The sequence below is a fragment of the Oryx dammah genome, unplaced genomic scaffold, assembly GCF_014754425.2.
Source record: "Oryx dammah isolate SB20612 unplaced genomic scaffold, SCBI_Odam_1.1 HiC_scaffold_9, whole genome shotgun sequence".
Taxonomy (NCBI): Eukaryota; Metazoa; Chordata; class Mammalia; order Artiodactyla; family Bovidae; genus Oryx; species Oryx dammah.
This window is the reverse complement of record NW_024070193.1, coordinates 8,655,549-8,667,586: the sequence shown is the minus strand read 5'-3', so window position 1 is coordinate 8,667,586 and position 12,038 is coordinate 8,655,549. Positions and strand designations below refer to the sequence as shown.

At 59.6% G+C, this 12,038-nt stretch overlaps 2 protein-coding genes across 29 annotated transcripts in view; one reads left to right on the top strand and one right to left on the bottom strand.

Annotated features, from left to right (window-relative positions):
* MAP4 (microtubule associated protein 4) overlaps positions 1–3,244 on the top strand; it is a 100,585-nt gene extending 97,341 nt beyond the window's left edge. For 14 of the 19 annotated variants that reach the window (XM_040246869.1, XM_040246868.1, XM_040246861.1 and 11 more), the window contains 2 exons: positions 642–831; positions 956–3,244. In XM_040246869.1, coding sequence (XP_040102803.1) covers positions 642–831; positions 956–963 — 198 coding nt within the window. In that variant the 3' untranslated portion in view covers positions 964–3,244. Of the gene's footprint in view, positions 1–641; positions 936–955 lie in introns of those variants that run through there. The other 5 variants (XM_040246866.1, XM_040246864.1, XM_040246860.1 and 2 more) reach the window with 2 other exon arrangements.
* Positions 3,245–3,689: 445 nt separating this feature from the next.
* Positions 3,690–12,038, bottom strand: part of DHX30 (DExH-box helicase 30) — a 29,098-nt gene continuing 20,749 nt past the window's right edge. For all 10 annotated transcript variants that reach the window (XM_040246878.1, XM_040246887.1, XM_040246880.1 and 7 more), the window contains 16 exons: positions 11,353–11,654; positions 10,806–10,926; positions 9,783–9,932; positions 7,937–8,089; positions 6,822–7,658; positions 6,524–6,599; positions 6,333–6,437; positions 5,887–6,062; positions 5,480–5,686; positions 5,315–5,396; positions 5,051–5,244; positions 4,771–4,930; positions 4,516–4,673; positions 4,321–4,424; positions 4,109–4,248; positions 3,690–4,016 (listed from right to left, as the gene is read on the bottom strand). In XM_040246878.1, coding sequence (XP_040102812.1) covers positions 3,763–4,016; positions 4,109–4,248; positions 4,321–4,424; positions 4,516–4,673; positions 4,771–4,930; positions 5,051–5,244; positions 5,315–5,396; positions 5,480–5,686; positions 5,887–6,062; positions 6,333–6,437; positions 6,524–6,599; positions 6,822–7,658; positions 7,937–8,089; positions 9,783–9,932; positions 10,806–10,926; positions 11,353–11,654 — 3,219 coding nt within the window. In that variant the 3' untranslated portion in view covers positions 3,690–3,762. The remainder of the gene's footprint in view (positions 4,017–4,108; positions 4,249–4,320; positions 4,425–4,515; positions 4,674–4,770; positions 4,931–5,050; positions 5,245–5,314; positions 5,397–5,479; positions 5,687–5,886; positions 6,063–6,332; positions 6,438–6,523; positions 6,600–6,821; positions 7,659–7,936; positions 8,090–9,782; positions 9,933–10,805; positions 10,927–11,352; positions 11,655–12,038) is intronic.

Sequence of the window (12,038 nt, the reverse complement as noted above, 5' to 3'; positions counted from 1 at the left end):
CTGAAGCTCTCCCGGCCCCTGTAGTCTCCCTCATCATACCTCTTGGACACTTCCCTGGCTCCTTTTTGTCCCAGGCCCTGAAAGGGTGCCCAGCACAGAACAGGCCTGTGTCAGGGGTGAGTGAACAGTGATTAGCCAGGCAGGGAGTCTGTGGGGTCCCTCAGGTCCGAGGTGGCCGCCTGCACCCCACGGGAATGGGTCCAGCTCCCAGAGCTCCCTAGCCAAGTCCTGACCTGCAACTTGAGATCATTCCTTGGGGTTTTTTTTTTTTTGCTAACAACCTGCTGTCACAGTTGTTTTGATCTGGCATCAGCCTTGTTAAAGAGCTGGGCTGTCATGTCAGAGGCTTTGTGAGGCTGCCCAGAGGAGGCTCCTGGAGTGCGTCCCTAGCCAGGCTGCACCCCCTTCCTGCCCTAGAGCCCACGCCTGGGTTCTTGCCGAGCACTGGGCCATTCAAACCAGGATTTGGCCTGGTGGGTTGGGGTAGGGGTGGGGAGTGCCTGGGCTCGACTCCCAGATGCGCTGCACGTTAGGCCGTCGAGGCAGTGGGGGTGGGGGCAGTGTGTGGAACCCACCACCATCACCATCCCACCCCCTCCCCGACTGACCCTGCACTGTCTCCCCCACTGTTTCATTTGTAGACTGAGGGCGGTGGCAGCGAGGCCCCTCCGTGTCCAGGCCCCCCTGCTGGGGAGGAGCTGGCTATCCCTGAGGCAGCGCCTGAAGCTGGCGCCCCCACTTCAGCCAGTGGCCTCAGTGGCCACACCACCCTGGCAGGGGGTGGTGACCAAAGGGAGGCCCAGACCTTGGACAGCCAGATCCAGGAGACAAGTAAGTGGCTGGGCTTGGCCTGAGGGCCAGCCAGGGGCCCTGCCACTGGCTGCAAATTGAAACTCCTTTGTTTTCTGACTGGAGAGCGGCCTGAATTTTAACGAAGCAACCTTTTATTTTCCAGGCATCTAATGATGGCATTCTGGTCTCGTCTTCCGTCCCCCGTGTCCCCCCCTTTGTCTCCCCTGTCACCCTCTCCCTTCCCTCCTCCCGTGTCACTGCAGATTGAGACCTACAGGCTGACGTTCCGGGCAAACGCCAGGGCCCGCACCGACCATGGGGCCGACATTGTCTCCCGCCCGCCCTCACTTCCCTGGCGGCCCCAGCTCAGGCAGCCAGGCCCCTAGCTTCCCGCCCCAGGCCGCCCCCTAGCCTGTGGCTCGGGCCCCGGGCAGCCCTCTAGGTGACCCCTCCCTCCCTCCCTCGCTTGCCCAGGGCAGCAGCAGTTCCCCCCACGCCCACGTTCCTTCCACTTCCCGCCCCAGGCCCAGCTCCCTGCTTGGCTTGCATCCTCACCACTTTGCGCCGCTGCTCCACGGAGAAGGTTGGGTGGAATATAGGGTGGGGAAGAATAAGTTTGGGATCTCCTGAGACCTGGGGTGTAGGGGCGAGTTGGATCCCAGCATCCTCTTCATTTGTTTGGGTTTTTTGGACCAAACCCAAGAGAAACTGACATGCCCTCCCTCCTCGCTGGTCCATCCGGAGGGAAGAGTGGAAGCAGACGTCCACATGACGGCTGCCGTTAACTGCATCCCCTGCAGCCTGCTAAGCCACTGCCTCTTCCTTTGACCCTACGATGGTGCCCGCCGTGCAGGTGGTACCAGGCGCTACTTGCTGCCCTCCCCAAGTTAGTCAGAGGCAGCGTTGCCTGTCCCCACTCCTCCCCATACCTGCCTAGCTGCTGTCACACTTTCTTTTCTTTTTTAATAACCTAAAAACCAGTGGAGTAGTTTTGCAGGTTGAAGCCATGTCTAAATGAAAGTCCTCAGTAGGTGTTAAAGGAAACAGGGAGGGGAGATCCTGAAGCCTCCAGCCGGGGGGTCAGGTGTCGGGAGCTGCCCTGGCTTGGGCAGCTCGGGGCCCCAGCCCCGGAGATGGTGTCGGCAGGGCAGGCGTGGTGTGGGGTCTGTGGGCTGGAGAGCAGGCAGGGACCGCTAGGGGCTGGTCAGTGTGGACTGGTGGTTGTGGCATTTTGTGTGTATGCTGCTTTTCTTTTCTAACCAAGAGGCTGGTTTTGGCATCTGTTTGTCTCATTCCCTGGGATCTGGTGGAAGGCATAAAATTGGGACTGGAAAGGGCCACGGAGGTCAAATTCCTCCAAGCCTGCAGCCTAGGACACTGCCGGGGAGCCCGATGTTTCTGGCACTTATGTGGATAGTGGGGAATCAAGGTTGGAAGTTTAGAGACAAGGACATGCAGTGGGCCATCCAGGCTCCCTTGTAGCCTGACTGGAGAGGGGGAGAGGCGAGGCAAGCCCAGCCTGAGGAAGCGTGTCCCAGTCAGGCCTGGTCTTGGGATGGCTGCAATGATTAGCCCTGGGGATTATATTGACATGAAGATTCTTATTGCACTTGTATTTTTTTGTATTAAAGTTTGCATGGTTTCTAATAAAGGATTAAAATGTAACAGTTTGTAGTCAAATGGCCTGGGAGTCTCCAAGGCTTCTTCTCTGAAGTGTTTTCTGCAGTGCAGACTTGGCCCCTTACCCTCCCACCTCGTCTTCGGGCGTCCCCTGGCGCTGAGAAGGTGGGGGGGGAGCCCTCGAACTAGGCTTCATGCAGATTTGATGTCTGTGTAGAGGGAGGGTGTCTGGGCTGGGAAGGTTCTCCCCGTTTCTGAGGTAGCATTTTCTCCAGAGAGGTTTGACACCACACCCCCAATTCCCCAAGCACTACCAGGGGTAGAAATTGCAGGGATCTTGTGGAAAAAGCACTTCCAGAGCCAGAGGCTGTCCAGGGTGCTTCAGTAGCGCCAGGGACATCACGGTGTCCATGCTTTGCAGAAAGGGGTGAGGGAACTGGGAGGACAATGGGAGGCGGGTGGCAGTGCTGGGCCTCAAGGTGCCTGCACCATGTTGACGCTGAGGTGGGCGAGCTCTGGGTCTTTACTTCTTTGGTCAGAGGCAGGGGTGGGAGAGGTGACCCCCGTGGAGGGCCCTTGAGGGGGCGCTGGAGTGGTCAGTGTTCTGAAGGGTGGTCTGGTCACAGTTACCTTGATGGGTCCCACCAGCCAGAGCAGCTGAGAAGGCTGCCCCGACAGGTGGGCCCAGAGGCCCTGAGTGCTCTGCTCTGCAGCCATCGGGGCAGGGACGTTTCTGTGCTTCCCCATTTGCTTATGGCTCAGCCGTTCCTCATGTCAATCTGTGATTCTGTTGTAACGATTTCCAGAGTAAATAAAGCTCTTATGTCCCAAACACGCAGGCCCTGTCTTCTGTGCGTCCTGGTCTCTACCCCTCCAGCTTGTGGCCCACCCCGTCGCTGTCCCTCTGCATCAAGGGACTGGTGTGCGCCTTGTGGTCTTCACCTCAGCACCTCCTCTGTGAGCCTATGGCTGTGGCTGAGGGTTAGGGTCTCAGCGGGCCTCGGCTGCTTATGGAGATACTCCCTCCCCCACCCGCCTGCGCTGGGAGGTGGCAGCCAGTCTGAATGAGGATGCACACAGTCGGCCCTGCCACACCTGTAAGGACAGTGCAGACTAGGCTGGTCCAAGCTCCTGAGGTGTGGGTTTTAAGCCCCTTCTTCTAAGACCCTGGGTCCCTCCCTCCTGAGCCTTCACGCTTCTCTTGGTTTGGGGAGCGTGGCCCCCAGCCCAGGGCGCTGAGGTCCTCCCTGAGAGAGGAGCCTCGCGGATAGCGATGCTCACAAGGGATAAATAGAACTTTATTTTAAATAAACATTTTCATTCTGTACATGGCCCCAGCAGAGACGGGGCTCAGTCGTCAGCGGTCTTGCGCACGTCAAAGCTGCCGCAGGGCCCGCGCAGCAGCTCCGCCAGCAGGGCGAGCAGCTGCCCGTGCTCCTCCTGCACGCAGGCTGGCAGTGCCGCCAGCTCGCTGCGCAGGCTCCGCTCCACCATGCGGCCCAGGGCCCGGCGCAGCTCCCGCAGCAGCCGCACGGTGCGCGAGTCACCCTCCAGCCGCAGCAGGTCACTGTCACTCAGGGAAATGGTGGCCCGGCGCCCGTCATCTAGAGGAAGGAAAAGGCGCGAGGAGCCCAGGTGAGGCCAGGCCCAGGGAAGCAGGGCAGCCAGAGGCGCAGAGAGGGGTGCAGGTACCCACCACGGATGTGGACGTCCCCGTCGGTCAGCAGCAGCACAGCTAGCGGGTGCACCTGGGAGGAGTCCCGGACGAAGACGCTGCCGTTGGACTTGACAGCCATGAAGTAGGTCAGCCATCGGCTCCGCAGCCGGGTGGCCTCCCTGGGGACAGAGGGCTGGGTGAGGCCCCTCCCGAGCCACCCCCGCTGCCCTGCTCTACCTGACAGTCCCCACCTGTTAATGGTCGACTTGTGCAGCAAGATGTTGCCGGATTTGGTCCTGTACGTGACACTGTTTGGCTTGAACTTGCCCTGCCGGGTCACCTTGCCCTGCCTCACCTGCAGGGATGAAGGGAAAAGGTGGGTGGGCTGAGCAAGGAGCCGAGATAGGAAGAAACCGCGGCCTGGTGCCCCCACCCCGAGGCAGCACCTGGATGAGGTTGGGGTAGAGACCCGCCATCAGCACCCCCTTCACCAGCTCCTCCTCCTCACTGTACTCGTTGCACTGGGCAGAGGCCAGGGTGCAGTCCGAGGGCTTCCCAACCAGGAAAGCCTCGTAAATGTTCTCTGAGAACTGCTTGATGAGTCCTGGGGAGGCAAAGTCGGGGTGAGCCTACCGCTTACCACACTGGCCCAGTGCAAGTGGGAGGGGCAGGGGGCGCAGGGCAGCGTGGGGCCCGCTGACCGTGGATGAAGCGCAGGCTGGGTGCGTAGAGCAGGTTCTCCTCCAGGTAGTTCTCACGGGAGCTGCGATCCTGCCAGCGCAGCACCTCCTCCCAGCCAGACACCGCCCGCACGAAGGCCAGGTGGTCACTGCCACTGTCGTGGCTCAACAGTGCTTTCACCTGGGAGGGGGGAGGGTGCCGGGGTCACAGGGCAGGGGCCGGAGGAGGCCACCTCGGGACAGAAGGCAGCAGAGGGCCGGAATGGGGAGAGGAGGGCCACATGCAGGCACCGCGTCTGACCTTGTCCACCTCCGCCCGGTTCTGCAGGCTGCTGCTGAAGGGGTCCCGGGTGAGGCAGGAAACGACCACTAACAGCGGGTGCAGGCAACGGAAGATGGCAGCCAGCACGATGGCCTTGGCCAGCCGTGGGTCAGTGGAGATGTGGGCCAGGCGCTGCCCCAGGGAGGTCAGGTACTCCCGCTGGTCCAGAACCCCTGCAAGCTCAGCGGTCAGTCCCGCCCTTGAGAGCCACTCGGCCACCTGGCCCAGCCGTGCCCCACTCACCAATCTCCTGCAACAGGATCACGGCCTCGTCCACCGCCTTGATGTTTGGACTGTCTACGGCCTTGGAGAGGAACTCCACTGCCTACAGCGTGAACGAGGCAGGGCTTCCGTCAGCCTGCACCCCGTCTGTGTGCTCCCAGGGCCCCCCGCCCACCCCTGCCGCACCGTCTTCTCTGGCATGTGGATCTTGGCCTGCAAAACCAGGTTCTCCAGGGGTGTGCGCAGGATCTCTGGTACTTGGAAAGGGGCCATCTTCTCCAGCCGGCTCCGCGGGAAGAGGTGGTAGGCAAAGCCAGACTGGCAGCGGCCCGCCCGGCCCCGGCGCTGGATCACATTGGCTCGTGACACCCACACAGTCTCCAGGCAGGAAACCTGGGGAAGGGGGCCTGTCAGCAGCCACACGCATGCCAGAGCCCTTCCTCCACGCTCCCCCAGGCTTGGCCTTCATTCCACTTGACCCCTTGATGGCCCTCCCACAAGAAGGACACTGACAGCCCACGAGCGCGGCCCTTTCCAGACACACAGGCCCGGGGTAGACCTGGGCTGGTGCCAGGCCGCGAGAGGGCTACCACCTTGGTCTTCAGGTCGTAGCGCTCCTCCTTGTGCAGACCGCTGTCCACCACATGCACGATGTCATTGATCGTGATGGACGTCTCGGCGATGTTGGTGGCCAAGACTATCTTGCGTACCCCAATGGGAGGCTGCTGGAATATGGCCTTCTGGTCCATCATCGGGATGTTGGAGTGCACTGGTGGCAGGGAGAACACACTGGTCATGGGCACATACCACCTCCGTCATAATCCTCCCCGTAAACAGGTGGGCAAGAATTTTGACCCTATTTTGATGAAACTGAAGTCCAGATTAGTAATATGCCCAGTAGAGGTCACCAACCCGGTAAAAAGTAGTGTGGCCTGGTGACAAACCCAAGACCCTGAGCCCGACGAGGTGAGTCAGTCCCTGGGACAGAGGGCAGACCTGGTTGGTGTAGGGGCCACTGTCCTCGCCGACATGCTCTCACCTGGCAGGATGAGGTACTTGCTCTCGTGCATGCCCAGGGCCTCCTGGAGGCGTTGCTGGACTCCTTTGATCTCCTGCCAGCCCGGCAGGAAGCAGAGGATCCCACCTGTAAAGGGGCCCTGCAGGCATGAGCCAGTGGCTCCCAGCAGATGGAGGGCAGGGTGGGCCTGGGGGACGGAAGAAAGCACCCACCTGGTTCCCCGCGGGCATCGATGTGCAGAACCAGATCAGTCACGAGGTCCAAATCAAGAGCGCATTCATCCTCAGACTGCGGTGGGAAGAGAAGCCAGTCACAGTCCCGGGGCCAGGGGTCGTGCACGGGACACGGCCACCGCGACTCGGTGAGGCCAAGGCACGTGACACCTCACCTCCAACCCTCACCACACCCTTGTCAGGCAGGCCCGATCCTTGCCATTTCTAGCGGGGAAGGAGGGGAGTCCGGGAGGACAGGCCAGGAGCCACGGCGGGACGGGGCGGGCGTACCCCTCACCTCGTGGTGCCGGTGCCGGTGTGGGTACTGGTGCTTGCCCAGCTTGGCCAGGATGTCCTCCAGGTAGTGCTCCTTGACGGGGTACATGAAGCCGGGGACCTTGATGACGGGGCAGCCACCAAAGTAGCGGGAGAAACGCTCGTTGTCGCCGGTGGCGCTCATGAGCACCAGGCGCAGAGCCGGGTTGAGCCGCTGCAGGCCCTTGAGCAGGATCAGCAGGAAGTCCGTGTTCACGTCTCGCTCGTGCACCTCGTCCACGACCACGTGGCTCACGCCCTCCAGGCTGGGGTTGCTCTGCAGCTTCCGCAGCAGGATGCCCACTGTGCAGAACAGCAGGGCCCCTCCTCGGGCCGGAGGCTTGCTTTCCAACCGCACCTGGAAGCCTACGTTCCGGCGCAGGGAAGGGCCCAGTTCGTGGCTGACCCGCTGCGCCACAGACACGGCCGAGATGCGGCGTGGCTGGGTGATGATCACGTTGCAGCGCGCACCACGGCCCTCGGTCACGTAGCGCTCCAGCAGCAGCTGGGGGATGCGCGTGGTCTTCCCACAGCCCGTGTCCCCAGCAATGACCACCACTGGGTGCTGCTCAATGGCATTGAGGATGGTGTCCCGATGAGGGTCCACGGGGAGCTGGGGTGCCTCCTGCCAGACCGGCCCTCGCCGCCGCCACAGCTCCAGCAGACTCTGGCTCAGACGCAGCTCCTCTGCTTCTGACAGCGGCACGTAGGGCTTGCCTGTGATGGGGTCACTCAGGGGCCCCGAGTCCTTGCCCAAGGGCAGGATGTCCTCACCCTGCAGCCGGAGCTCTGAGGAGATCCACGAACTCTCCACGGGGTACTGGGGGACAGGAGAGGCAGATGAAAGGATGAAGAGGGATACTTCCTCCTTTACCCACAGCCAGTCCCTCCACGACTCACACCTCGACCAGAGGCTGTGGTCCAATCCGCTGAGCAGGACTCAATCCCTGACTACCCCGGGACATTTGTGGGCAAGACTGGACGGCTCGGGGCCAGGGTGCTCCCAGGCTCCACCCCAGTGGGGAAGCTGGGGGTCATTGTTGCCTACTGCAGGTGGAGGCTGTGGGCAGGTGAGGGGGAACGTGGGGATTCTCTTACATGGTTCAGGAAAGTCTCAATCTTGCGGAGGATGGGCTCAGGCACCTGGATGGTACACGGCCGGCGCTGGGTCTCACCCAGCTCTCGCAAGGAGGCCAAATTATACATGGCGTGGGTGAGCGGCTCGTTGTTCCGGTCCACCAGTCCCAGGCTCTGCAGAGGGACACGGATGGCTCAGTCTAGGGCCCACTCCCCAAAACTGGCCCAGACCTGCTCGGCAGCTCCAGAGAAGTCCTGCAAAGCGACCTCCCCTCTCCCGCCCCACCCCCAGAGCAACCTCTTTTCTAGGAGATTTTTGGGTTTGGACTGACATGGTACAGGAGGAAAAAATTAGGAACCAGGAAAATGTTAAGTCTCCACCAAAAAAAGTTAAAAACAATTCAAAGTAAGACCTGACGTGTCTCAGTATTAATCACAGTCCCCAGCTGGCCAGGTCCGTGCCCCTGAGAAACCTCTCCCTGAGCAGCAGGGGCTCCCACCACAGCCCAGCCTCACGTCCATGAATTCCCAACACAGATCTCTGGGCCAAGTGGGCCAGGCCCTTAACCACCCCATAACACAGCCTGCAAGCTCCTCCACTTTCTCTATGCACCAAAGCCACCACCCCGACCCCCCCACCAACCTTCCAAGTCCAACTGCCACACCACCTCCTACTCTGGCATGATACCCAGTTCATCACACAAATGTACATGGAAATTCCTGTAAGTATCTACCTGCACAACTTGGTAGAATAAGCCACTGGAAGGGAAACTCTTGTTTTATTTCCACGTATACCCAAAACCACCTCCCCAGAGATAAGACAAAGCATTCTAACACATTGGAAAGCCAGCCATTTCCCCCATACTCCGTCATGTCCAGATTCTGCACTTCTAAGGAAGTCTGCTCCTGCAGGGACCAATCACCTTCCTCTAGCCTCCGAGTCCCAGGAACAAAAGAGGTGCCCACAGGGCCACCCTGCTGCAGGGGAGGTCCCTGTCCTTTCCCAGGACTCTGAGGATTTGTCTGCAGTCTGTCTGCCTGGGGGCAGCCAGGTGCTGGCAGAACACGGCTGCCCCCTGGAAGCTTGCTCCTTCCTGAGACAGGTGTCTACTGTGCTTGGGTCATCTTCTTGTCACTGGTTTTGTCAGATTAAAATACAGACTTCCTCAAAGTCCTCCCAGTTACCCCTACTTCTGTCCTCTTGAGCCCCAGGTAACAGCACAGCCACCCTCTCTCACCGCCTACCAACCCCATTCCTCTTCAGTTCTCCAGATCTCGCTAACTCTCCCCATCAGTCATATATGATATTCAGTGCTCAGAGCCAAATGAGTACTAAAGGTTTCTGTCCATTTGGAGTAAAACACGGTGTCTCTCCTCTTAGTCCGCAAACCAGACCTCCACTGGTTTCAACAACACTCACGACACCCATGAATCATCTCATCTTCAAAGCTGCTTCAAAACGCCTGCTGGCTGCAAGCCACACTGCCTTCGCCTGATTGTTGGTCCCCTCAGTCTGCATCCCACGTGAACTCACATTGTTCATGTTGGCCACAAAGCCCAAGTTACCAAGATCTTTCTAGATACCAAGCCTGGCCCCTAAGAGAGACACCATTTCTCCAGCTCCACACCATTCAGAAAGATGAGTATGTCTCCTTCCGGCTTCACCCGGGTTCCATCCCACAGCGCTGACAAGGCTGAGCTCACAGAAAACCTGGAAGTAGCGCCCCCAGAGCCTGACACACCAGGCTGGGACACCAGCGACTCCAAAAGCCTGGCAAAGGTGGATGTTCACTTCCTGGAAAAGTGGACCACTTGCCACGGGTAGCAGGGAGCTCAGGCATCACACCAGGGACCCTTCTGCACTCACCTTCAGTTTCTTACAAGCCAAGGCTGCTGCTTTATTCTCTGCCTCTGCTTTGCGACGCCCCTTGGCCACGAAGGTCATGGGACAGGGCCAGAGCAGGGTGAGGGTGGACAGCTTGGTCTTGGTACCCACAGTGTGGAACTGCATGAGGTTCTACACAAAGGGCGAGAGAGGGGGTTACAAGACGGCAGGGAACGAGATCGTCTAAGTATTCTCTGAATGCCGAGGAACCCAGATACGGATTTTACCCCCATCTGAGCAGGTACCAAACGTCAGCCAAAAAAGAAGTGCCACTGAACAGGCAGAAGAGAGCCCTGTGGGGCCGCAGTTCCAGGATCTTGGCATGGTTTCACAGGAGGAGATGGCATCTGGGCAACGCCACTGCCTGCCCTCCTAGCCCATTGCCCTCTCAGCACTGTCAAGGCACACAAGTGTGATGGCAGCTGTGGGTGGAAGCCGCCAACACCAGCTAAGAGCCAAGCACATCCTGGGGGAACAAAAAGGCCTTGCGCCTGGAGAGAAGTTCTGAGTAACCAAAGCCCTTCAGCCCGGTAGTGAAGAGGAAAACTTCAGCAAGTCAGCCACCCGCTCCCCAAGCCTCCATCGGTGCCTGCACTCCTTGAACAGACCCAGGGTCTCCACTCCTACAGTCCCCAGCCCCTTCCCGGGCTCCAGTGTCCTGACTTCCGTTCCGACACACACGCAACACCCTCTCCCTTGGCCTTCCCCAGGGCAACAGCATGCTCTTCCTCCCTGCCTCCCACTCACTCCCAGCCTGCTCCCTGCACAGCCTGCCTCCCTCCCAGGGGCTCTTTCTGACCACTCGCGCTTCCCCACCACCCGCTCTTCCTGCTGCTTCACCCTCCGAAGACCCCAAGCTCCCCAAGCTGGCGCAGGCTGGGCTAAGGGAACGGGCATCTAAGGCCTCCCACAGACCTAAGTCTCCCTCCCACCTGATCTTGGGGAAACCCAGACTTGAGCAAACCAGCTCCCCACTCACACACACCTTCAGGAGACCCAGCTCACCTTGGCTGTGGAGGAGGATGTCGCTATCTGAATCACCTTGGCCAGAAGGTTCTTGGGAAGTGGAAACTGGGTCAGAGCCCTAACAGCACTGTCGTCATCTGTCATTTCAAAGGAACCCCCCCTGAGAGGACCAAAAGTTAGGTGAAAAAGCGCTCTCTTGCCAAGCCAATTGCACCTGCTCTGAAACCCAGGGGCTCGGACGTGGCATCACTGCAGTGGACAGCCAGGAGGTAGGGGCATCTCCACTTGGCCTGTGGTCCTCACACACAGGAGAGCGAGAGCAGGGGCAGGCAGAGCAGCTGCCAGGGTTCTGAAGGGCTCAAGTGTGAGCTGGAGGGAAGGCCCATGCTGTGGTCTTGCAAGAGCGCAGCCAGAGCTCACGGCCACAGCTGGCTGTCCCCAAACAGGCAGACATACTGAGAATGAGAGACGCTGACTGAGACGCAGGGCAAGGGTCTCCCATCTCAGAGAAGGCTCCAGGGGATATGTCCCCACCCCACATCAAGGCACAGCCCGTTTCCCCAGCCTCCCCTGCCCCTGGCTGTACCTGGAATCCCTGAGTGGGGCGTGGGAGTCCTGCTGGGTCATAGACAGAAATTCAGTGACATCGATGGTCCCTTCTTCTAGCTCTTCCTCCTCATCCTCCTCTTCCTCCCGACCCAAGGAGCGGGACAGGCCCCCAGGACCCCCTGGCCGGATGCTCTCAGGATTCAGCTGCCGCCAGGAAGTGGGTGGCATGGTGGGTTCTGGGCGCCACCAGCTGTCAGCCGGAGAGCCAAAGCGATCGGCTAGCACGCGGTATTTGGCTGCATCAAACAGCTCGTTCCGGGGACCCAGCAGACCCCAGCCCTAGGGGAAAAAGGGGGGTGCTGTGAGGGCCCTTAGCACCCTCACACCGCAGGCTGTTCAGAGCCTGCCCAGTTATCCCACAGGCCCCTTGTGTGTGGAAGCCATGCTTTTTCATCTATCTGCTCACCTCAGGCCTGGCCCAAAACTGGGCAGAGAGAGAGCGCTTAACCTGTCTAGCATCAACAGATGAAAATGACAAGGTAAATTCTTACAGCTGTTAGACAAAAGACCAAGAAACTAAAGAAAAATCCCCATTAAAAACCCCACAGGGCAACAGGAAGCAGATGCATTCACAAAGTGATCTAGAAAGCTTCAGTGAGTGGGGTGATTAGGAAATATGCCGTCTATATTGTAAAACAGATACACCTCTGAAACAAGAATCCT